The following is a 25,971-nucleotide window of genomic DNA, read 5'->3' as shown; positions in this document are numbered from 1 at the left end:
AATGAGGCTGGAGAAACCTATATGTTGTATGTACTGTATTGATGGATTGTGATTTGTACAGGCTAAACTTCAATTATTGTGCCCTGTGTGGAAATAGAAGCAGATATATATCTCTGTGAGTATTGGGTGCTATATGGCAGCCATTACACAGCATTGCTCTTGGGCCCACCAGTGATTGGGCAGCGAGGCCACTCAGTGCATGATGGAAGCAGGAATCCCCATGGATCACACATGCATAGATGAGATCAGAGGTTCTCAAACTCGGTCCTCAGGACCCCACACAGGTCACATTTTCCAGGTCACCCCGCAGGTGCACAGGTGTACTCATTACTCACTGACACATTTCTCAGGTCACCCCGCAGGTGCACAGGTGTATTCGACCTGTGGGGCGGAACAACTGCAGCCCCCAGACAATGTACACGTGACAAAGCGTCTGCATTGGCCAGCTGGCTTCCTGGCCTGTGTTCTACCGTGAACTTAAAGGTCTGTAATGCTAAGATCCACCTCGTTATTCTCGCATTACTGTCTTTGTTCTCTGACATCCACTTCAAAGGGGCATGGTCAGTGATCAATCTGAACTTCCTTCCCACCAAATCTGAAAACAAGACCCTATTTCTGATAAGAAATTCTTTAACTTCCTGCTGTTGAATTACTGACAGGGTTTTTGCTACTGTCACTTCGGGAACCAAGGGCCCTGGGTTTACTGGATGGGCTCGGACGACTGACAGAGCTGCTCTATCCTTCCAGGGTTTTACATGGTATATCGGTTCTGGCTTTCTTTTCCCCGGCTGGTAAACTTTGTAATTAACTTCCCCCACTTTTTCTAGAATTTCAAAGGGTCCTTGCCACTTAGCCATAAGTTTATTTTCTACCGTGGGGACTAACACCAACACTCTGTCCCCAGGAGCAAAGTTGCGTAACTGAGCATTGCGGTTGTACACCCTCTGCTGGGCCTGTTGGGCCTGTTCCAAGTGCCCTCTCACTATCGGCACCACAGCAGCAATTCTTTCTTGCATTTGGGAAACATGCTCAATAACTGTTTTATAGGGACTGGACTGCCCCTCCCATGTCTCTTTGGCAATGTCATGTAATCCCCTTGGATGTATCCTATACAATAAATCAAAAGGGGAAACCCCTGTGGAGGATTGGGAAACCTCTCTTATGGCCAACAGCAAATAAGGTAACAAGTAATCCCAATCTCTACCATCTTTGTCCACTACTTTCCTTAGCAGGTGCTTTAAAATTTTATTAAACCTCTCCCCTAACCCATCAGTCTGGGGGTGATACACAGAGGTTCTTAATTGATCAATTTTAAACAGGCGGCATAACGCCTTCATGATTTTTTACATAAATGGGGTACCTTGGTCAGTCAGGATTTCCTTAGGTATTCCCAACCTGCTAAAGACATGGACTAATTCCCTAGCAATGGTCTTTGTTGACGTATTGAGCAATGGTATCGCTTCCAGGTACCTGGTAGCGTATTCCATTATCACTAGAATATATTGATGGCCGCGGGCAGACTCCATTAATGGTCCAACCAAGTCCATAGCTATTCTTTCGAAGGGAACCTCAATAATAGGCAACGTGACAAGTGGACTTTTAAAATGCGGCCTCGGAGCATGATATTGACATTCAGGACAGGATGCACAATAGTCAGACACCCCTTTATGGACCCCGGGCCAGAAAAACCTCTGCAAGATCTGCTCAGTGGTTTTTTCTACCCCTAGGTGACCTGCCGTTATATGACTATGAGCCAGGTCTAACACTGTTCTTCTGTAAGCCTTGGGAACTATTAATTGTTCCGCAATGTCTTCCCCTTTTTTAGTCACTTGATACAAAAAATCCTGGCACACCTCCATGTGAGGATACGACAACGGACTATCAGGGTCTATGGGTTTGCCATCAATTACTTTTACATTTTCCCTTGCTTTTACTAGAGTAGGGTTATTCAACAGCTCCACGGCAAAGACCTCTCTCCTGACCTCAAGATCAGGCAGGCGATCCACCGGCTCAACAAGACTCCCCACCTCAGTGGGAAGCACACCGCCAGGTGAGCCACCATCACTCTCAGGTTCGCCAAACATGCTAGAAAAAGGAAACATCACAGACTCTGAAGAAACTCCCCCTTCTACTGCATCAGTAACCCTCTCAAATGGGTCCTGGTTGTTTACTTCTGGAACAAATCGGCTTTCCCACAACTTCCAGAAGTGGACAAAGTCTCTCCCCAATATCGCTTCATACATTAAGCCATGTACCAAACCCACAGAGACTATCGCAGAACCACATGGTGTCTCGATGTTCACTTCTGCAGTAACACAATACCGAATATCCCCATGTATGCAGGTCACACCAACAGTTTTCCCCTTACGCTTCAAGGGGTTCACCAGTTCAGCTTTCATAAGTGTAACCAGGCTACCAGAATCTAACAGAGCCTCTACTCGGTTGCCTTCTACAGTGAGTACACACATGTGCTTATCTGTCTCAGCCTGCTGGTCAGCAGTACAGGCTGGCTGTGCAAAGAAAGACATCCTGCGGTTAATACGAGCAGTATCACATTGTATAGGTTCAGAGGTAAGTGAACAATTAGCTGCAATATGGCCAAAACCACCACATCGGAAACAGTGAATCACATTATAACCTAGTCTTTTATGGGGTAGGAACCTTCCTGGCCTGGCTGGCCTGTCTCCAGGTTCCTCACCCTCAGTCTTAGGTACATTCCAACACCCAGCACCTTTCTCCCCTGGAACAGTCTTACCAGTCTCGATGGGAGTTCGCCGGTGCATCATCGGGGCTCGGTGGGGCAGACTCAACAGCTCCTCAACCGCAACGTACCACTCCACCAGTTTGACTAACTGGTCTGCGGATTTAGGGTCTGCATGGCTCACCCACTTGCGCAGAGATGCAGGTAGCGATCGTAGATACTGGTCCATCACAACTCTTTCCACAATCTGTGGTCCTGTTAGCGTCTTGGACTGCAGCCATTTTGTGGTAAGATGGATGAGGTCATGCATCTGTGAGCGTGGAGGCTTTTCCATTTGGAACTCCCAGCGGTGTACTCGTTGGGCGTGAACGAATAGGGTGACTCCTAAACGAGTTAGGATCTCTTGTTTCAATTTCTCATAGTCTTTGGCATCAGCTAGGCATAAGTCATAGTAGGCCTTTTGTGGCTCTCCAGACAAGAAAGGTGCCACCAGACTTGTTCCTTGGGCCAACTCTCCCTCTCTGTTGTTCTCTCAAATGCGGTGAGATACGTTTCCACATCATCGCCCGAAGTCATCTTCTGTAGGAAGTGACTGGCATGTATGAAGCGAGCTGTGGCGGGAGGACCAGTGGTAGCATCACCAGACTGGGCTACTAGGTGTTTGCCATCTCCTTTAAGGTCTGGTTGTTTTCCACTAAGGCCTGGCGGATTTCCTCTGGGCTGCCTCCAAGGCCAACAGTTGCACCTGGGTGGATTCCTGCCGAGCTCTGGTAGCTTCCTGCTGAGCCGCCGTAGCTTGGAGCAAGGCTTTTACAATGTCCTCCATGCTGCTTCAACGTTATATCCACTATAAAAAATGCGTGCCTGTCACTTTAAATTTTAAACGTAGAAATATTTTCCTGGCTGCAACTTCAGTGTGTTTGCCCGCATTCTCCACCAAATGTGACACAGTTGGGATAGGGGTCCCTCTTCGGGAGTAGATGGACTCCCTCTTTACACACAGCAGCCGTAGAAACAAGAGACAAGTCTGGGAATCTCGTACAAACTGGTCGGTGCCAGTCTTTATTGTGCCACACACAAAAATATAATCAAAAGCATTAACATAAATCCTAGCCCGGCTGGGCACTAACTACACAGCAAATTCCCTTGCTACAACAATGGTAGGGACTATTGCCCTCACCATCAACAAAACACGTGCACAGTACTTACAGGGTTTTAACCAAGTGTCTCTGAACAGGCTAGACTGCCAGCTCCCCCAGGTATGAGACACTCAGCCACAAACAAACCCAGCTTAAATCAGCCAGTTCCAGGTGGAAGCCCTAATCAGCCTGCTACCAGGCTGAAAGGCCCAAAATCTGGAGTGGCTTGTGGATATCCTCACATCCACATCCCCAGGACCCATTCCGGCTTTTCACAGAAGCCGACACTACTAGTCTGCTTTTCTAACAGGGGTTTTAAAAGACATAAGACAGGAATCTGGGACAAATATAGAAGCCATTCCACACTTCTCCAGTGCTTCTATCACAATATATATAGATAGATAGATGTAGAAAAAACCCCATAAAAATCCTGCGTTTTCCCCATTGCACATTATTATTTGTCCTACTAAGTAAGAATGAGGCTGGAGAAACCTATATGTTGTATATGTATATTTCCCAGGTCACCCAGCAGGTGCACAGGTGTATTCATTACTCACTGACACATTTCCCAGGTCACCCAGCAGGTGCACAGGTGTATTCATTACTCACTGACACATTTCCCAGGTCACCCAGCAGGTGCACAGGTGTATTCATTACTCACTGACACATTTCCCAGGTCACCCAGCAGGTGCACAGGTGTATTCATTACACACTGACACATTTCCCAGGTCATCCAGCAGGTGCACAGGTGTACTCATTACTCACTGACACATTTCCCAGGTCACCCAGCAGCTGCAAAGGTGTATTCATTACTCACTGACACATTTCCCAGGTCACCAGCAGCTGCACAGGTGTAATCATTACTCACTGACACATTTCCCAGGTCACCCAGCAGGTACACAGGTGTATTCATTACTCACTGACACATTTCCCAGGTTACACAGCAGGAGCACAGGTGTACTCATTACTCACTGACACATTTCCCAGGTCACCCAGCAGGTACACAGGTGTATTCATTACTCACTGACACATTTCCCAGGTCACCCAACAGGTGCACAGGTGTATTCATTACTCACTGACACATTTCCCAGGTCACCCAGCAGGTGCACAGGTGTATTCATTACTCACTGACACATTTCCCAGGTCATCCAGCAGGTGCACAGGTGTATTCATTACTCACTGACACATTTCCCAGGTCACCCAGCAGGTGCACAGGTGTATTCATTACTCACTGACACATTTCCCAGGTCACCCAGCAGGTGCACAGGTGTATTCATTACTCACTGACACATTTCCCAGGTCACCCAGCAGGTGCACAGGTGTATTCATTACACACTGACACATTTCCCAGGTCATCCAGCAGGTGCACAGGTGTATTCATTACTCACTGACACATTTCCCAGGTCTCCCAGCAGGTGCACAGGTGTATTCATTACTCACTGACACATTTCCCAGGTCACCCAGCAGGTGCACAGGTGTACTCATTACTCACTGACACATTTCCCAGGTTACACAGCAGGTGCACAGGTGTACTCATTACTCACTGACACATTTCCCAGGTCACCCAGCAGGTGCACAGGTGTACTCATTACTCACTGACACATTTCCCAGGTCACCCAGCAGGTACACAGGTGTATTCATTACTCACTGACACATTTCCCAGGTCACCCAGCAGGAGCACAGGTGTATTCATTACTCACTGACACATTTCCCAGGTCACCCAGCAGGAGCACAGGTGTATTCATTACTCACTGACACATTTCCCAGGTCACCCAGCAGGAGCACAGGTGTATTCATTACTCACTGACACATTTCCCAGGTCACCCAGCAGGTGCACAGGTGTAATCATTACTCACTGACACATTTCCCAGGTCACCCAGCAGGTGCACAGGTGTAATCATTACTCACTGACACATTTCCCAGGTCACCCAGCAGGAGCACAGGTGTATTCATTACTCACTGACACATTTCCCAGGTCACCCAGCAGGAGCACAGGTGTATTCATTACTCACTGACACATTTCCCAGGTCACCAGCAGCTGCACAGGTGTAATCATTACTCACTGACACATTTCCCAGGTCACCCAGCAGGTACACAGGTGTATTCATTACTCACTGACACATTTCCCAGGTTACACAGCAGGAGCACAGGTGTATTCATTACTCACTGACACATTTCCCAGGTCACCCAGCAGGTACACAGGTGTATTCATTACTCACTGACACATTTCCCAGGTCACCCAGCAGGAGCACAGGTGTATTCATTACTCACTGACACATTTCCCAGGTCATCCAGCAGGTGCACAGGTGTATTCATTACTCACTGACACATTTCCCAGGTCATCCAGCAGGTGCACAGGTGTACTCATTACTCACTGACACATTTCCCAGGTTACACAGCAGGTGCACAGGTGTAATCATTAATCACTGACACATTTCCCAGGTCACCCAGCAGGAGCACAGGTGTATTCATTACTCACTGACACATTTCCCAGGTTACACAGCAGGTGCACAGGTGTACTCATTACTCACTGACACATTTCCCAGGTCACCCAGCAGGTACACAGGTGTATTCATTACTCACTGACACATTTCCCAGGTCACCCAGCAGGAGCACAGGTGTATTCATTACTCACTGACACATTTCCCAGGTCACCAGCAGCTGCACAGGTGTAATCATTACTCACTGACACATTTCCCAGGTCACCCAGCAGGAGCACAGGTGTATTCATTACTCACTGACACATTTCCCAGGTCACCCAGCAGGTGCACAGGTGTAATCATTACTCACTGACACATTTCCCAGGTCACCCAGCAGGTGCACAGGTGTAATCATTACTCACTGACACATTTCCCAGGTCACCCAGCAGGAGCACAGGTGTACTCATTACTCACTGACACATTTCCCAGGTCACCCAGCAGGTGCACAGGTGTATTCATTACTCACTGACACATTTCCCAGGTCACCCAGCAGGTGCACAGGTGTATTCATTACTCACTGACATATTTCCCAGGTCACCCAGCAGGTGCACAGGTGTAATCATTACTCACTGACACATTTCCCAGGTCACCCAGCAGGTGCACAGGTGTAGTCATTACTCACTGACACATTTCCCAGGTCACCCAGCAGGTGCACAGGTGTATTCAATACTCACTGACACATTTTAAAAGATCCACAGGTGGAGTAATTATTTCACTTGTGATTCTGTGAGGAGACCTGGAAAACATGCACTGTTTGGGGTCCTGGGGCCTGAGTTTGAGAAGCTGTGGATTAGATGATGGCGTCCTTTGTGCTGTCAGAGTGTATGATGCACCCATGCAATGTCTGTTTCTGCAGAGTGACCTGAGCGATGGCATAGCGATGCTGGTAGCTGGTAACGATCGGATCCAGGCCATTATCACACAGATGGAGGAGATCTGTAAGAGCGTAGAGGTAAGTGCCAATGATGCCAGTCTATGTATGTGCATTCTCCTCTGGTGCCAACTTAGCCACATCATCCCTGGGCGTATACTGCTTACTTATCATGTGATACGCCCTAGTGTACATCACAACGCGCCTGATACAGCGAGGAACGCACGCTAGCAGACGCACGCACCCACCCGGCCGCTGCGAGAATACGCTAATCAGTGCATACGCACGGAGACCGCAGCACAAGATGGAGACGCCCAGCCCCATACTAAGCCGCCCATCACCTTTACTCACAGTCTGATCAGCACACAAGATAGCGTAACCATCGGTAACATCGAGAACCATCGGACACATACGCACAATAGTGGTGACCTGAGCTGCGGCAGAACTTTGCCCGCTTCCTGTGTACAGCTTACGGTATGGCTGCATATGCCGCTGCACTGTCTTAGTTATGCACGCTCCTATAATGGCGTTATAATGCGCTGGGATCCGGGCGCAGTGCCCTCAGGGAATGTTGTTTAGGAATGGAGTATGCCGCAGCACCAGACTAAGGGGCTGATTCAGGTTTGAACGGAATTGCAGAGCTGCACACATGGAGCACGCAGTACACAGGCAGCACGCAGTACACAGGCAGCACGCAGTACACAGGCAGCAAGCAGCACACAGGCAGCACGCAGTACACAGGCAGCACACACACAGGCAGCACATGCAGCACGCAGTACACAGGCAGCACACACACAGGCAGCACGCAGTACACAGGCAGCACGCATGCAGCACACAGATAGCTTTGCAATTCTGTCATTGTAAATATGCAAATGTAGCAGGAGGTGTATGACGCCCCCTGTATAACGCCACCCAGTATGACACCAGCCAGTATGACATTCCCCCTGTGTGACGCCCCCTGTGTGACGCCCCCTGTGTGACGCCCCCTGTGTGACGCCCCCTGTGTGACGCCCCCTGTGTGACGCCCCCTGTGTGACGCCCCCTGTGTGACGCCCCCTGTGTGACACCCCCTGTGTGACACCCCCTTTTAAGACGCCTCCTGTATGACGCCCCCTGTATGACGCCCTCTGTATGATGCCCCCTGTATGATGCCCCCTGTATGACTCCCCCCTGTATGACTCCCCCCTGTGTGACACCTCCTGTGTGACACCCCCTGTATGACACCTCCTTTGTGACACCCCCTGTGTGACGCCCTCTGTGTGACGCCCCCTGTATGACGCCCCCTGTATGACAGCCCCCTGTGTGACACCTCCTGTATGACGCCCCCTGTATGACGCCCCCTGTATGACACCCCTGTATGACGCCCTCTGTGTGACGCCCTCTGTATGACGCCCTCTGTGTGACGCCCTCTGTGTGACGCCCCCTGTGTGACAGCCCCCTGTGTGACACCCCCTGTATGACGCCCCCTGCTGCATTTGCAATCCCAGCACTGCGACCAATATCGCAACCATCGGTGGTCAATGGTCGCAATGGTGCATGGCGCTTGGCAGGCTTCCGGAGCCAGGAAACGGCGTCAATGCAGTCCCTGGCCTTGCCACTCCCGGAAAATGCGTAAGTCGCCCTATTTCCAGGAAGGGTGACTGACCCCACCCTCACACCACCCCTCAAATACCACTGCCTGTCAATCAGGCAGAGGCACAGAAGGGGCTGCGTGTGATTACGCAGGACACATTCTGCACTCTCGCAGATTCCCGACAATCCGGAATCTGCGTTCAGCATTGCACTTGCATGCGCTGCTGAGTTAGTTCCTAAGTCCAGCTGCACTGGGACTCAGGACCTCATTCAGAGTCGGTCGTTCCCGCCGCATGGTCGTACGCCACCAATGTTCGATAAACTGCGCATGGGTAAAGTTCGCAATGCGCATGTGCAAAATAGCTGCTATGATCAGAAATTTCTCTCTCCTTGAACGCAGCCAGGTCGGTAGTTTGAGTGACAGATGGAGGCGTTTGTGGGTGGTAACAGGGGAAGGTGCTTGAAAACGGGGGAGTGGAGATCCGAACGCAGGCGTGCCTAATTATGCGAATGGCGTTTTGTGGGAGTGCATACGATTTATGGGAGTGTATAATTAGCAAAGTAGCGTCATGGCACATGTGACCTGGGAGGTTTTTACACTGACATGATCGTAGAGCTTAAGAGAGGGTATGGTCAACCTTAAGCTCTACGACCAGAGCCGATGGTTTCCGATGGTCTCGATTAATCCTTATATGCCCGGAGATGACGTGCAATGCGTACGAGAAGGGGGCGTATTTTTTGTCTTACTGCCGCATCCTCCCCTTGGTCGGCCAGCTACCGATCCGATCTCAAGGACGCAACTTGCAAGGGAATCATTTGCATATCCGGCCCCTTTTCCCTTACGACCGTGCAGCCAAAACGATCGACTCTGAATGAGGTCCTCAGTGTGGGTGGAGGCTGGCCACACGTGGATCATGGCGGCAGCGGCACTGAAGGAGTTAAACCCCCCGGTGCTGCGGCGCCATTTTTAAATGGAACAATAGGCGCTAGGCACCCTGTATCTATATGTATTACCGGCGCTAGGCACCCTGTATCTATATGTATTACCGGCGCTAGGCACCCTGTATCTATATGTATTACCGGCGCTAGGCACCCTGTATCTATATGTATTACCGGCGCTAGGCACCCTGTATCTATATGTATTACCAGTGCTGGGCACCGAGTGTTTAAACAAAATAATTGCATTTGTCGTGACGCGGCCCAGTCTCGCTCCAGCGGCAGCGAGTTAACCCCCGGTGTGCAGGGGGTAGAGGTCTGTGGCGGAGCTGTGCAACCTCCGGGGAACTGGGTGAGGAGGCAGCTGCTGTCGCCAGGAATGTGCCGCAGCCCCGGTCCATTCCGGTGACTGCGGCGAGGTGATCGGCGCTGGCGGATGTGTGGTGCGCTACAACCCGGCCGGGGTATGTGCTGACTGCTGGGGACCGGGAGCAGCGCTCTCAGTGCCCCAGCGCACAGGGCAAACATAAGTAGCTGCAGCCGGGACTCTCGACCTGAGGGGCTACCGGCTGGGAGACCAGGGCAGCCGGCTCCCAGTGTAGTGTGGCAGGAAGGGGGCGGTGTGCTGAACGCTGGGGAAGGGGAGAGCTAGCTCCCGATGCCCCAGGTAGACCGGCCGCACGCTTGTGGGCAGGGAGAGCCAGCTCTCTGTTCCCCCCATCACTGAGGAGTGCCCGATGCCGCCCAGGCCAGCTCTGGCTCCTGTGGGCACATTGTATAACAGCACACACGTGTACAGAGTTACATAAAATACAAAAGTGCATTTAAATTGGTATGTACAGCACTGAGCCGGGGGAGCAGGTCCTGGCAGGGGCAGAACTATGGGAGACAATGGAGGCACCTGCCGCCGGGCTCCAGCTCTGAAGGGGCACCTCCTCCATTGTCCACAACATATTCACCCCACTTAGAGCTGTAACTATGTACCTGGAGTGTACCGTCACAGCCGCCCAATACATGGCACCTCTTCCCGGCACCTGAGAAGCCCCCATACACTAGTGCAGAGCTCAGAGTCAGACCCTCAGCTGCTGTCTGCATGCACATTGCAGCATTACAGTGTCAGCGGCTGTGACTGGGGGGAGGGGGGCACCAAATTATAACTAGCCTCCGGGCTTCTGGGATGAACTTACGCCATTGGCTCCTGGGTTACAGTGCTGCAGTGTGTAACAGCCTGATGCAGGGCACAGGCTTGGTGTATATGTAATAACACATAATGTATTTTAAATGTATATATTTAATGTATGTATTTAAGTTAAAGTGTGTAATTTAAAAGTAAAATGCACTTACCAGTGATTTCTCTGGACGGCCAGGGGATCCAGAGTACTCAGTGGGCTGCTGGATCCCCCAGCCCCTTACAGAGATATAAATTGCCCTCCTATGTAGCCTCACGCCTGGGAGTGGTGTTAGGAGGTGTATGGGGAGCTGGCTAATGCAGGGAGCCAGCTCCCCATAAATTAGGGAGCTCCATAAAGCTTCCCCTCCATGGCCAGGAAACCCTGCCCGGGGACTCTGCGTGCCCACCTCTGGAGCTCAGATTCAGGCAGAGGTGGCAGGCTTGGTCCCTTAGCAGATTCCTGGAAGTCCGTTTTGGAGGGAAAACTTTTTCCCTTGCAGATGGGACGGAGCCGAAGGTGTGCCGAGCACTGCGGGTGGGCTCGGGCACAGGGGAGTAACTACACCCGACTGGCCATAGGGGACAATGTTAAATGTGCATGTGGCCAGCACATGCACTTAAGGTGATTGGTTACAAACCACAGGGTGGACTTAACCCCTGTGGTATTGTGTGTAGGAATGGCATAAAAGAAGGGCTGTGAGCCCCGTTTGTGTACATCTTTATTTATCTCTGGAAGATCAAGACTGCTGTATCATCTCTGTATGCTGCACCCCCTTAAAGTTAAAGGGAAGGGTCTTTTTCAAGGCTGTGAGCAATAAACACCTTTCCCTATTTGACTGCATCTGCATCCTGTGACCAACAGAATTGCGCAAAACGCTATTCCGTTCTCCTGCTGTTCTGGATTGAGCCTAGGTGCCTCCAAGCTCAAGCCCTCTGCCAGCTACTGTGCAGACCTGGTCCATTGCGAGGGGTCAGGGGGGATCAGCCGACACCAATCAGGGGGTGTAGCTAGTCGACGCATACGCAGCAGAAGCGGTTCCAGGTGCCGGAGACAGGAGCCTGAATACGTAAGAAGCTGTTCCAGAGTTTGGTGGTGGCAGCATCGTTACACTCCCATGGCGCAGTGGGCGGAGTCAGTGACAGGCGGTCACTGACGGTAAGCCGGAATCCCTGATACCCCAAGATCCAGTGGGGATCAAAACCCCAATCTGTGATCGGGAGTGGCAAGATCAAGGTCGTCCGGTCACATATCATATAAAGGTAATATATAATATAAATGAAGAGTCCCCGCACTACTTAACCCCCTCATGGTCCAGCCTGCAGTGCACATATAGGCCCTCATTCAGAGGCGGTCACAAGAAGCGACCGCTCGTTCTGAATGACGGCGGCCGCTTTGAATTTTAAGTGCAGCCTCCTGGTCGCTAGCTAAGCTGTGGGTTACCTCACGCTCCAGGGCTTGCGTACGCGCAGTGCGGCCATTGCGTGCGCGCAGGGCCTTAACATCGAACCGTTTGCGAGCGCTCAGCGCTTGCGACTGTGTCTGAATGAGACCCATAGTTTCCTATATAAGATTGATTTGGTACATATATAAATTTTACCAAATCAATCTCAAATAAGAAGAAACGTGCACTGCAGGCTGGAGGGTTAGGTGCAGAGCTGCATAAACTCACTAACGTGTATTATGATAGCCATTTCCCGTCCAGGTGGTATAGCCATTTCCCATCCAGGTGGTAGAGCCATTTCCCATCCAGGTGGTAGAGCCATTTCCTGTCCAGGTGGTAGAGCCATTTCCTGTCCAGGTGGTATAGCCACTTCCTATCCAGGTGGTATAGCCATTTCCCGTCCATGTGGCATAACCATTTCCTGTCCAGGTGGTATAGCCATTTCCCATCCAGGTGGTATAGCCATTTCCCATCCAGGTGGTATAGCCATTTCCCATCCAGGTGGTATAGCCATTTCCCATCCAGGTGGTATAGCCATTTCCCGTCCAGGTGGTATAGCCATTTCCCATCCAGGTGGTAGAGCCATTTCCCGTCCAGGTGGTAGAGCCATTTCCTGTCCAGGTGGTAGAGCCACTTCCCATCCAGGTGGTATAGCCATTTCCCGTCCAGGTGGTATAGCCATTTCCCGTCCAGGTGGTATAGCCATTTCCCGTCCAGGTGGTATAGCCATTTCCCGTCCAGGTGGTATAGCCATTTCCTGTCCAGGTGGTATAGCCACTTCCCATCCAGGTGGTATAGCCACTTCCTATCCAGGTGGTATAGCCATTTCCTGTCCAGGTGGTATAGCCATTTCCCGTTCAGGTGGTATAGCCATTTCCCATCCAGGTGGTATAGCCACTTCCCGTCCATGTGGTATAGCCATTTCCCATCCAGGTGGCATAACCATTTCCCGTCCAGGTTATATAGACATTTCCTGTCCAGGTGGTATAGCCATTTCCCGTCCAGGTGGTATAGCCATTTCCCGTCCAGGTGGTATAGCCATTTCCCATCCAGGTGGTATAACCATTTCCCGTCCAGGTGGTATAGCCATTTCCCGTCCAGGTGGTATAGCCATTTCCCGTCCATGTGGTATAGCCACTTCCCCTCCAGGTGGTATAGCCACTTCCCGTCCAGTTGGTATAACCACTTCCCGTCCAGGTGGTATAGCCACTTCCCGTCCAGGTGGTTTAGCCATTTCCCGTCCAGGTGGTATAGCCATTTCCCGTCCATGTAGTATAGCCATTTCCCATCCAGGTGGCATAGCCATTTCCTGTCCAGGTGGTAGAGCCATTTCCCGTCCAGGACAATTGGCTGTCGCCTTTCTCCGCTTTAATGGAAGTGCACCCACTAAGCGTAACTATTAACATAAACTAACTCCAAGTGTCGTTCTTTTCCGCCAAACGTGGCCTAAACTAATCTGCCGCCACCATAACTCAACCCAGTAACAAGAAACACTTAAACCAGCAGAAAAATTCTGCTCAGAAAAATAAACCAATCCCACAGGACTAAGATGCCCGCCATCTCCACGACACAAATGTGCATGGAATTGAATCAACACATGTTCCACTACACCATCACCATTCTCCACTACACCACCACTATTCTCCACTATACCACCACCATTCTACACTATACCACCACCATTCTCCACTACACCACCACCATTCTCCACTACACCACCACTATTCTCCACTACACCACCACCATTCTCCACTACACCACCACCATTCTCCACTACACCACCACCATTCTGCACTACACCACCTCCATTCTCCACTACACCACCTCCATTCTCCACTACACCACCACCATTCTCCACTACATCACCACCATTCTCCACTACACCACCTCCATTCTGCACTACACCGCCACCATTCTGCACTACACCACCACTATTCTCCACTACACCGCCACCATTCTCCACTACACCGCCACCATTCTCCACTACACCGCCACCATTCTCCACTACACCGCCACCATTCTCCACTACACAACCACCATTCTCCAACATGTACCTCACCACTGCAGTACTGACCTTCCTCCTAGCCACATCCAACCACACACTAGAACCAGCACACCTCCAAACACTCCTATGGACAATGAAGGACCACAACTCACAGGAAGGCAGAGCTTCTGCTATCCAATGGATCTAATAACATTAGAGCGCAAATCCAAGGCAGTGCGCTGACCTAATCATTCCCACCCAGATGGAGCACTTATATAACAGTGAAAGAAAAAACACAAATGCAACAGCGAACCACAGACACCCCATGCCGACAAGACAGGGAAACATAACAAAGAGGGGGGAAGGGGGAGGGGAACAACGTAGCCAACCGGACTTGAGGCAAAAAACATTTTAAATAAATGGAGTAAACTAACAATCACGCCATATCATATAATTCAGAAGCCAAGTGAGCCCCCGGGGGGGAAATAAAAAATTTCCTCATAGACTCCAGCAGTAGGTCGGCGAGTGGTTAGGCCTCCGGTGAGCTACATTGGGGCAAAAATAGCTAAACCCGGATGAATATAGCGTCAGAACGCAGCAACAAAATGCCATCGACCGAGGGATTGGATAAACTCACCCGGCTCAAGCCCTGAAAATACCAAACATCGCTTCAAAACATGACAAAACTGGTAATTCATAACCGGGGATCCATCCTCGTGCATCAACCATGCCCCATCCTGTTTACCATGCATCTACCCAAAGATGCGCGCCACCGCCACTGGGCATGCTGCAGGAATGGGAAATGGTTGTAGCAAAAACCAGCGTCCTCTAACAGCCTGGTCCATCTTGGAGCACCATATAAGGCATCTTGGCATACAATTATGTCCACAATAGTGAGTGGTGGGACAGCCCTCTTAGAGGGGACAACTAATTCGCAAACGAGAAAGCTCCATGAAGCGACATGGCAAAACCTAATTGCAACAGCAAGAATTCTAAAGCTGAAAAACAAACTGAAGGGACCACAGCCACCAAGTAAAACAACATGGAAATATCAATGGGACGCCTGCAGTCCACCGCTGTAGGGGTCGACCTGGACAAACCCCTCAAGCAGGGGCATTTTAAGAGAGGAGGGGGCCCATGTGAACTCCTCTCTCCCTGGTGGCTGGCAGCCAACTGACGCGGCTGGCCAGCCACCGGAGCATTAGTAGACTCCGGGCACTAGAGTATGCCCGAAGTCTACTGCGCATGCGCCGAACGCCGGAAAATGGCCGCCGCGGCCATTTTTCTAGAGTTCTGAGCAGCAGTGACACCCGACGCGGGACCTCGGACAGGTAAGTTTAAAAAAAATATGGGTGCAGTGTGTGCGGTGCGGGGCCCCCCTGGACCCGGAGGCCCGTGTGCCGCGCACACATTGCACCCATTATAGATACGCCACTGCCCTCAAGGCCCTTGAAATTAGGAAGGAGCTGGAGGGGCTGTGCCTGTCATATAACGCAGAGAAAAATAACATGACCTGCTAAAAGACGCATTTAAGACGCCGCTCACAACACATCAGTAATTCCTTGATAAAGGCCAGCCGGCCGAAACGCGTTGGAGACTCTGCCGCAGCACATCCAGCACCTTTGAAATCACCGTGAACATACCGCCATCTCACCCACATGCGCAGCCCGCGGCCCGCTGCCACCAATATCACCACCGCAAGCTGCTGTACTGAGTGCTCGCACCTGTCAGACCTCCATGCCTGTTAGGTACTGTACACACGGCGCCGCTGCATCGACGCATCGTTGCCGCCACACCCCGATCGCACACCAAGCACCAGGCAGCTAAAGAGCTAATAGGTACCCACCTGACCAGTACCCCACGGGACCGCGGAGGTCACCTATCCCCAGAATCAATCTGGGAGAAGTGTTTGGACCGCATCCGGCTGATGGACCACCACAAATCCTACCGGTAGGTACGCAGACATTGATGCTAGTGCGGGACGCCGCCTACTGGACAAGTCTTGGCACATTCTGACACTCAAACGATCCCGGTTCCCTAAGTCTGTAGACCATAGGTCCAGCAGGGGAACGTGCAGAAGGACCGCACGTAAAGGAGCCCCCTGAAGGGGGTCTACCCACTCCCCACCGAGGATTGTCACAGAGACGCCATTATATTGCACCCACCAGCATTACTACCAACCCAGGGGAGCACTGTGACTCACCCAATAAGTTCCACACTCATTAGCCTCGTTTCTTCCTTATTTACCCACCCTTACCCAGCCTGACACTACATACCCCAGTCACACCCTCAGCATTAACCATGCACATAGCCTCACCCACGCCCCACACACACAGACACCGCCATTCCAACACACACCATCACTGCCCCCCCTCCCTTACACATCCCTCCCCTTCCCCATTACATTCTACGCGCATCACCTGGGAGCGCACGTAACCCCCCCTTATGTGATACAGGATCAGGTACTCCTGTTATACGTTGCAGCACCTTCACCACCCTCTCCCTCTCATTTTCCCCTTCCCCGCCGCTTTACATAACACCCCCCCCATCTTCACCACATTTTTCGAGCGTGGCCCACCCAACCATATACTCTAAAATACGCCGTACTACAGTGAGCGAGCGCCCTTGCGAATACAGATCCCAAATAAAGGCCAGTATGACTTGCTGTAAGTTCTTACCCGGAAACGCTCCCATTCCAGCCAACACACCTGAGAACAGCGCAAAGTCCTGGGGGCAATGGCCGTTAAAGCTAATTCCTCCATGCCGGCCTGATGATCTGCCAAACATAAGGGTCACAGGACAGATCAGCCTGATGGGCTAATTCCCGAAACCGAAGCCAGTCGCACCACGACAATGTATACGCAATCCCGCTTTGTACACCAGGAATATGCCTGGCAACAAAATTGACATTAAGCAGCGGCCAAAGAAGAACAATTCTCGCTAGCAAACGAACAACCAGAAGAGAGGACGAACTGTGATGGTTAATCGCATGCACCGCGCACAGGTTATTATTATCCTAGCGTTGCTCAAGCGGTCCCCCTAGAGTTCTAAAGCAGCAACAATGAGGAACAGCTCAAGCCACAGCATGTTCTAGTGAACCCCTCCGCAGCTCGCATCAACGGCCAAGGTACAGCGCACCACTAACCGCTGAGGTAAGCTACAAAGCCAAACGAGCCAGCAGCGCCAGTAAAAAATTGCAGCTAAGCGTTACTGCAGGATGGGGCAGGACAGAGACACACTCCGTTGAACTGGGAAAGGAACACGTTCCAAACATGCAAGACGCGCTTGATCTCGGCCGATAAACGTACAATAATAATGTGGGCGGAGGACGCCTGCAATAGACCTTTTCAATCTCTGGCAGAAGATCCTACCCATGGGAATGACCCTGTAGGCAAAGCAGAATAAGCCCCAGCATGGACTGCACCTGACGCAGGGAGTTAACCCACGCCTAACGCAACCACAATAGACCTGCGCAACTTGTCTAATTTGTCTCGGTGGAGACGACAGCAACCCGCCAGGGCATCGATCTTGATACCCAGGAAGGGGAGCCGCATTACTGGCCCTTACATTTTTTCGCTCACAACGGGGACCCCGAAAAAGGCAAACAGCGACTGCATTGAAAGTAGAAGGTTACCGCAGCGAGGGGAAGCAGCTGGACCAATGCACAGGAAATCGTCGAGGTAGTGAGCCATCTCGACTTCCTCTGTACCAGCAATAGTACAACAATGCAAAAATGTGCTGAAACGCTCAAAAAGGCGCACGATACGGAACAGCCCATAGGCAAGCATTTGACTATATAGAAACGGTTTGGCAGGTAAAAAACTCACAAATCAAAAAGATTCCATAGCAGGGGCAATAGGTGGAAGGCCGATTCAACATAATCCTAGCCAAGAAGGTTCCTGTGCCAGATGTTCGAACCTGGCCCAAATGCTGGTCAAATGACTGATACTGTACACGACACAATTCCTGAGGAATAGCGTCAGTGTTCGAGGACAAAACCCGTGGGTAAGACAGATGCTGAACGAGCCCACATTTTCCTGATTCTTTCTTGGGGAACATGCCCACAGGGGAAAGAACCAGTCCCAACAATGGAGGAGCATGAAAAAGGACCTGCCGTCCTACCCAGCCCCACCTGCTTCATTACATTTACAAGCACCACAGGCATCAGTTCAAACGCTAACGGGCAGAACAGTGCAATGGCCAGCATCACAGTACCGAGGCCGCTCGGTCAACTCCCATCAAGGCCCCAACTGCGTTGAGTTCGTACATTCACCCTACATCTGCTTGAGTTTCCTCCCACACTCCAAAAACATACCTGTAGGCCAATTGGCTCCCAACAAATTCAACCCTAGTGTGTGCATGTCATAGGGAATATAGAGTGTAAGCTCCACTGGGCAGGGACTGACGCGAATGGCCAAACATTCGCTGCAAAGCGCTGCAGAATATGTGTGCGCTATATAAATAACTGGAAATAAATTAATAAGAAATAAATAACTTCAAATTCCTGAGGGAACCGTTGGGAACAGGACCAAAAACTGGAAAACGAAACCCGTTGCGAAAAATTACAAAACAAAAATTTCAAAACAAAAACTCAACCCTGTGTGGATATAGCACCTTCCCGTGTTTAATGACGGGAAGGGGAGGGGGCCAAAAGGAAGCTTGCATGCACCTAGGGGCAGGGACTGAAGTGGTGGGGCCCGGCTGAGTCACCTTCAGCCAAACCTACATATCCCTACAGCATTACAGTCTAAATCGATAACTGAGGTTCACAACTCTTTACACCGGGACCCTCATATATGTTACTCCTGGAACATAACATAGAATGCCTCAGATGAAGATATCTGATGACATTTAAATGCTCCTGGGGGCAGGATTCCAGATAGCGTGACGCAAATATAAAGGAAAACGCGCCTGCCAATTATGATAGTAGCAAAAGGCCTCCTCCCGAATACCACTGCGCCGCTCAGCCGCCCTAAACTCCACCTTCGCTTTTGCAGTTACTGTAGGTCAAAAACATTAACATACTTCCCCCTTTGTATCCTGTCACGAACCCTCCAATGTAGCCCTCTAACCACAGCCTTGTTAATGCAGTGCATTACTCCACCCTTTACTGCCACAGGGGAAACTGAATTATCCACAATAAAAGAGCGGGAACACATTTACCGATGCTGAGAATAACGTCTGCTGTGAGGTGAGTGGTTTCTGCCTCTATCATCCGAGATATCAGAGTCAGAAAATTATATCTCTGTCTGCCCAATGCCTATACCTCTGTCTGCCCAATGCCTATACCTCTGTCTGCCCAATGCCTATACCTCTGTCTGCCCAATGCCTATACCTCTGCCCAATGCCTATATCTCTGCCCAATGCCTATACCTCTGTCTGCCCAATACCTATATCTCTGCCCAATGCCTATACCTCTGTCTGCCCAATGCCTATACCTCTGTCTGCCCAATGCCTATACCTCTGCCCAATGCCTATACCTCTGCCCAATGCCTATACCTCTGCCCAATGCCTATACCTCTATCTGCCCAATGCCTATATCTCTGTCTGCCCAATGCCTATACCTCTGCCCAATGCCTATACCTCTGTCTGCCCAATGCCTATATCTCTGTCTGCCCAATGCCTATACCTCTGTCTGCCCAATGCCTATACCTCTGTCTGCCCAATGCCTATACCTCTGCCCAATGCCTATATCTCTGCCCAATGCCTATACCTCTGTCTGCCCAATACCTATATCTCTGCCCAATGCCTATACCTCTGTCTGCCCAATGCCTATACCTCTGTCTGCCCAATGCCTATACCTCTGTCTGCCCAATGCCTATACCCCTGCCCAATGCCTATATCTCTGCCCAATGCCTATACCTCTGTCTGCCCAATACCTATATCTCTGCCCAATGCCTATACCTCTGTCTGCCCAATACCTATATCTCTGCCCAATGCCTATACCTCTGTCTGCCCAATGCCTATATCTCTGCCCAATGCCTATGCCTCTGTCTGCCCAATGCCTATACCTCTGCCCAATGCCTATACCTCTATCTTCCCAATGCCTATACCTCTGTCTGCCCAATGCCTATATCTCTGTCTACCCAATGCCTATACCTCTGTCTGCCCAATGCCTATACCTCTGCCCAATGCCTATATTTCTGCCCAATGCCTATACCTCTGTCTGCCCAATGCCTATATCTCTGCCCAATGCCTATATCTCTGCCCAATGCCTATACCTCTGTCTGCCCAATACCTATATCTCTGCCCAATGCCTATACCTCTGTCTGCCCAATGCCTATACCTCTGTCTGCCCAATGCCTATACCTCTGCCCAATGCCTATACCTCTGCCCAATGCCTATACCTCTGCCCAATGCCTATACCTCTATCTGCCCAATGCCTATATCTCTGTCTGCCCAATGCCTATACCTCTGCCCAATGCCTATACCTCTGTCTGCCCAATGCCTATATCTCTGTCTGCCCAATGCCTATACCTCTGTCTGCCCAATGCCTATACCTCTGTCTGCCCAATGCGTATACCTCTGCCCAATGCCTATATCTCTGCCCAATGCCTATACCTCTGTCTGCCCAATACCTATATCTCTGCCCAATGCCTATACCTCTGTCTGCCCAATGCCTATACCTCTGTCTGCCCAATGCCTATACCTCTGTCTGCCCAATGCCTATACCCCTGCCCAATGCCTATATCTCTGCCCAATGCCTATACCTCTGTCTGCCCAATACCTATATCTCTGCCCAATGCCTATACCTCTGTCTGCCCAATACCTATATCTCTGCCCAATGCCTATACCTCTGTCTGCCCAATGCCTATATCTCTGCCCAATGCCTATGCCTCTGTCTGCCCAATGCCTATACCTCTGCCCAATGCCTATACCTCTATCTTCCCAATGCCTATACCTCTGTCTGCCCAATGCCTATATCTCTGTCTACCCAATGCCTATACCTCTGTCTGCCCAATGCCTATACCTCTGCCCAATGCCTATATTTCTGCCCAATGCCTATACCTCTGTCTGCCCAATGCCTATATCTCTGCCCAATGCCTATATCTCTGCCCAATGCCTATACCTCTGTCTGCCCAATACCTATATCTCTGCCCAATGCCTATACCTCTGTCTGCCCAATGCCTATACCTCTGTCTGCCCAATGCCTATACCTCTGCCCAATGCCTATACCTCTGTCTGCCCAATGCCTATACCTCTGCCCAATGCCTATACCTCTATCTGCCCAATGCCTATATCTCTGTCTGCCCAATGCCTATACCTCTGCCCAATGCCTATACCTCTGTCTGCCCAATGCCTATATCTCTGTCTGCCCAATGCCTATACCTCTGCCCAATGTCTATACCTCTGTCTGCCCAATGTCTATACCTCTGTCTGCCCAATGTCTATACCTCTGTCTGCCCAATGTCTATACCTCTGTCTGCCCAATGCCTATACCTCTGTCTGCCCAATGCCTATACCTCTGTCTGCCCAATGCCTATACCTCTGTCTGCCCAATGCCTATACCTCTGTCTGCCCAATGCCTATACCTCTGTCTGCCCAATGCCTATATCTCTGTCTGCCCAATGCCTATATCTCTGTCTGCCCAATGCCTATATCTCTGTCTGCCCAATGCCTATACCTCTGTCTGCCCAAAGCCTATACCTCTGTCTGCCCAATGCCTATATCTCTGTCTGCCTGATGCCTATACCTCTGTCTGCCCAATGCCGATATCACATAACTGATAGTTGGAAGATCAGATTATGATGAGTGATTCTATGCATCTCTTCATTGAGGTCCCCTGTGGTTTGTGACAGAGGCTCCTAATGGAGATCAGAGCCAGATTACCAAAATCATATGTGATAGATCCCAAGGCCTAGGATGGGAACCAAGATCAGACTAACCAAGAGTGGGCAGAGAAAGGAAGTGCATGGAGACATGATGGGCATAGGGTACCCGGCACAGGCAGCTGGGCCACTGGTAATACGGGCCAAGCCTGACGGGTGAATGCTTGGAAAAGTTAAACCCACCAAGGACCCTCTCCCATCAGGAAGAATGCCAGTGGCACCTTACATGTGTATGATATAAAATGGAGGTGGCTATGGTAACCCTGGGTCCTGTTACCTATGAGAATGTGAGCTATAGCCATCCATTACTGGGGCCATTCTGGTGCAGAGACAATCAGGGGATGCCTACACTTATTATCTGAGGGGTTTTTATTCCACAATTGAACCATAGACTTAGATGAGCCTGAATGGCAGGTGGTCTGAGCTTATATACTGTATGGGGCTGGCACCCTACCACACCGACAGGTAAATGCCACCAATCCCAATCTTCATGGTACGATGGCTGCAGCAGCTTCTGCTGGAATATCTGTATGGCTTGCTCCATAGGGCTATACCCTCATGTGTGCCCACTGGAAGCAGTGTGCTATTTGGAGTGGTAAAGTCAGCAGGAGGAATAGTGAAACTCCCCTGGTAGTTGAATTAACCAGATTGTGCCTCATGTGCCATGAAGTTTGCATTTATACGCCTGGCTAACCAATGTACTTATACTGCTCAAATATAATTGTTACTTCCACAAGCATTAATCCTGTTCCCCTATGCAATAGCATTACTACCCAACGGGGTAACCCTGGTCCCCTATGAGGTAATGTTATTACTCTCATACGAAAATCCTGGTCCCTTATGTAATAATGTTATTACACTCATGCAATTATACTGGTCCTCTAAATAATAATATTACTACCCCTTGCGATAATCTCAATCCCTTATGTAATAATGTTATCACACTCATGCAATGTAACTGGCCCTCTATATAATAATGTTACTACTTCATGCGATAATCCCGGCACACTACAGGATGTAATAACGAATTTACAACATCCTGACATCCTGGCCCATTATATAATAATGTTATTATCCCTGCACAATGTTACAAGTCTTCCTATACAATAATGTTACTTCCACATGCAGTAATCTTGTTCTCCTATGTAGTGACATTACTACACCATGTTGTCATCCTAGTAACCTATATAATAATATTATTACCCTCTTGCAATGATACTGGTCCCCTATATAATAATGTTGTTACCCTGATGCAGGAATACTTGTCCCTTGTATATTAATGATACTCAGGGCCGCCATCAGGGGGCGACTGCCAGGACTGGAGTCCCAGGCCCTGACAGACAGGGGTGCCCACCCGCAATCCCATCCCGCTGCTCACCGGTCAACCCGATGTCTGATCCAGCCCAACGGCACTTCCGACCGCCATGGAATACAGGTTAGGGGGGGTTTACACTGTGCCGCTGAGGAGCTGCATCGCATAAGGAAAGAGGACTTTGACCTGGACGGAGGCAACAAGAAGGTGTGTGGTGGCTGATGACACCGTAGGGGGCCTGGTCTTGAGATATAGAAGGGGGCTGATTGGGGACACAGAAGGGGGGCTGAGCTGGAGATACAGATGGGGCTGATTGGGGACACAGAAGGGGGGCTGGGCTGGAGATACAGATGGGGCTGATTGGGGACACAGAAGGGGGCTGGGCTGGAGATACAGATGGGGCTGATTGGGGACACAGAAGGGGGGCTGGGCTGGAGATACAGATTGGGGGCTGATTGGGGACACAGAAGGGGGGCTGGGCTGGAGATACAGATTGGGGGCTGATTGGGGACACAGAAGGGGGGCTGTGCTGGAGATACAGATGGGGGCTGATTGGGGACACAGAAGGGGGGCTGGAGATACAGATGGGGGCTGATTGGGGACACAGAAGGGGGGCTGGGCAGGAGATACAGATTGGGGGCTGGCTAGGGACACAGAAGGGGGGCTGGGCTGGAGATACAGATGGGGGCTGATTGGGGACACAGAAGGGGGGCTGGGCTGGAGATACAGATGGGGCTGGCTAGGGACACAGAATGGGGGCTAGCTGGAGATACAGAAGTGGTCTGGGCTGGAGACACAGAAGGGGGGCTGACTGGAGACTCAATAGGCGTCTGGCTGGGGAGACAGAAGAGGGGCTGACTGGAACTGAAGAGACACTGCAGGGCTGAAGTCGCAGTAACACCACGGGTGGAGGGGCCCTGCCTATTTTTTCAGTGTCGGGCCCCACAATTTCTGATAGCCCTGATGATACCTGATGCAGTAATTCTGGTCCCATATACAATAATGTAATTACTACCACATAATGATACTGGTCCTCTATATAATAATAACCTTCCCATCCCAGGCAGTAATCCTGGTCCCCTAATTAATTATGTTAATATCCCATGCTGTAATTCTGGTCCCCTATGTAATAATAAGCCTACACCATACTGTAATACTCGTCCCCTATATAATAATGATACAACCCCAAGCGATAACCCTAAACCCGTGTATCTAGTTATTAGCTTTCATACAGTTATGGTGGGTACACACTACACGATATGCTCCCTGAGCGATATCGTGTAGTGTTGTCCCCGGCAGGCTGTGCTCAATGTCGTTCATGACACTGAGCACAGCCGCTGAACGATATCATTAACGATATCGTTCAGCGCCGGGCTCTCTCCCCCTTTCCCTGACATGCAGCAACCTGACGAGATCGTCAGGTTGGCCTGCATGTCAGCCCGATGAATGATGATGACGAACGACCCGCGGGAACGCGCGTCGTCGTCATCGTTCATCTTTTTGGGGTTAAAAATGGACGATAAAGTGGACGACTGAACAATAACGATATCGTTATCGTTCAGTCGTCCACTTTATCGCCCAGTGTGTACGCACAATTATACTGGTCCCCACCTTAATAATTTTAGTATCCCATGCAGTACTCCTTATCCCCCTGTGTAATAATGTTAGTATCCCATGCAGTAATCCTGATCCCCCTGTATATTAATGTTAGTGTCCCATCCAGTAATCCTGATCCCCTGTGTAATAATGTTAGTATCCCATGCAGTACTCTTTATCCCCCTGTGTAATAATGTTAGTATCCCATGCAGTAATCCCGATCCTCTGTGTAATAATGTTAGTATCCCATGTAGTAATCCTTATCCCTTTTGTAATAATGTTAGTATCCCATGCAGTAATCCTTATCCCCCTGTGTAATAATGTTAGTATCCCATGCAGTAATCCTTATCCCCCTGTGTAATAATGTTAGTATCCCATGCAGTAATCCTTATCCCTTTTGTAATAATGTTAGTATCCCATGCAGTAATCCTGATCCCCTGTGTAATAATGTTAGTATCCCATGCAGTACTCCTTATCCCCCTGTGTAATAATGTTAGTATCCCATGCAGTAATCCCGATCCTCTGTGTAATAATGTTAGTATCCCATGCAGTAATCCCGATCCTCTGTGTAATAATGTTAGTATCCCATGCAGTAATCCTGATCCCCCTGTGTATTAATGTTAGTGTCCCATCCAGTAATCCTGATCCCCTGTGTAATAATGTTAGTATCCCATGCAGTACTCTTTATCCCCCTGCGTAATAATGTTAGTATCCCATGCAGTAATTCCGATCCTCTGTGTAATAATGTTAGTATCCCATGCAGTAATCCTTATCCCTTTTGTAATAATGTTAGTATCCCATGCAGTAATCCTTATCCCCCTGTGTAATAATGTTAGTATCCCATGCAGTAATCCTGATCCCCTGTGTAATAATGTTAGTATCCCATGCAGTACTCCTTATCCCCTGTGTAATAATGTTAGTATCCCATTCAGTAATCC

General features: G+C 50.2%; 1 protein-coding gene across 1 annotated transcript in view; it reads left to right on the top strand.

Annotated features, from left to right (window-relative positions):
* The window catches only part of TRIM54 (tripartite motif containing 54), a 96,290-nt gene that overhangs the window by 44,708 nt on the left and 25,611 nt on the right, over positions 1 to 25,971 (top strand). Inside the window, exon 4 of the mRNA XM_088458095.1 lies at positions 7,177 to 7,272. Within this exon, the coding sequence (XP_088314221.1) occupies positions 7,177 to 7,272 (96 nt within the window). The remainder of the gene's footprint in view (positions 1 to 7,176; positions 7,273 to 25,971) is intronic.

The sequence above is a fragment of the Taudactylus pleione genome, unplaced genomic scaffold (genome assembly GCF_031769625.1).
Source record: "Taudactylus pleione unplaced genomic scaffold, aTauple2 ptg000807l, whole genome shotgun sequence".
Lineage (NCBI taxonomy): Eukaryota > Metazoa > Chordata > Amphibia > Anura > Myobatrachidae > Taudactylus > Taudactylus pleione.
Note: the sequence above shows the minus strand (reverse complement) of the source record. Positions and strands in the feature narration are given on the sequence as shown.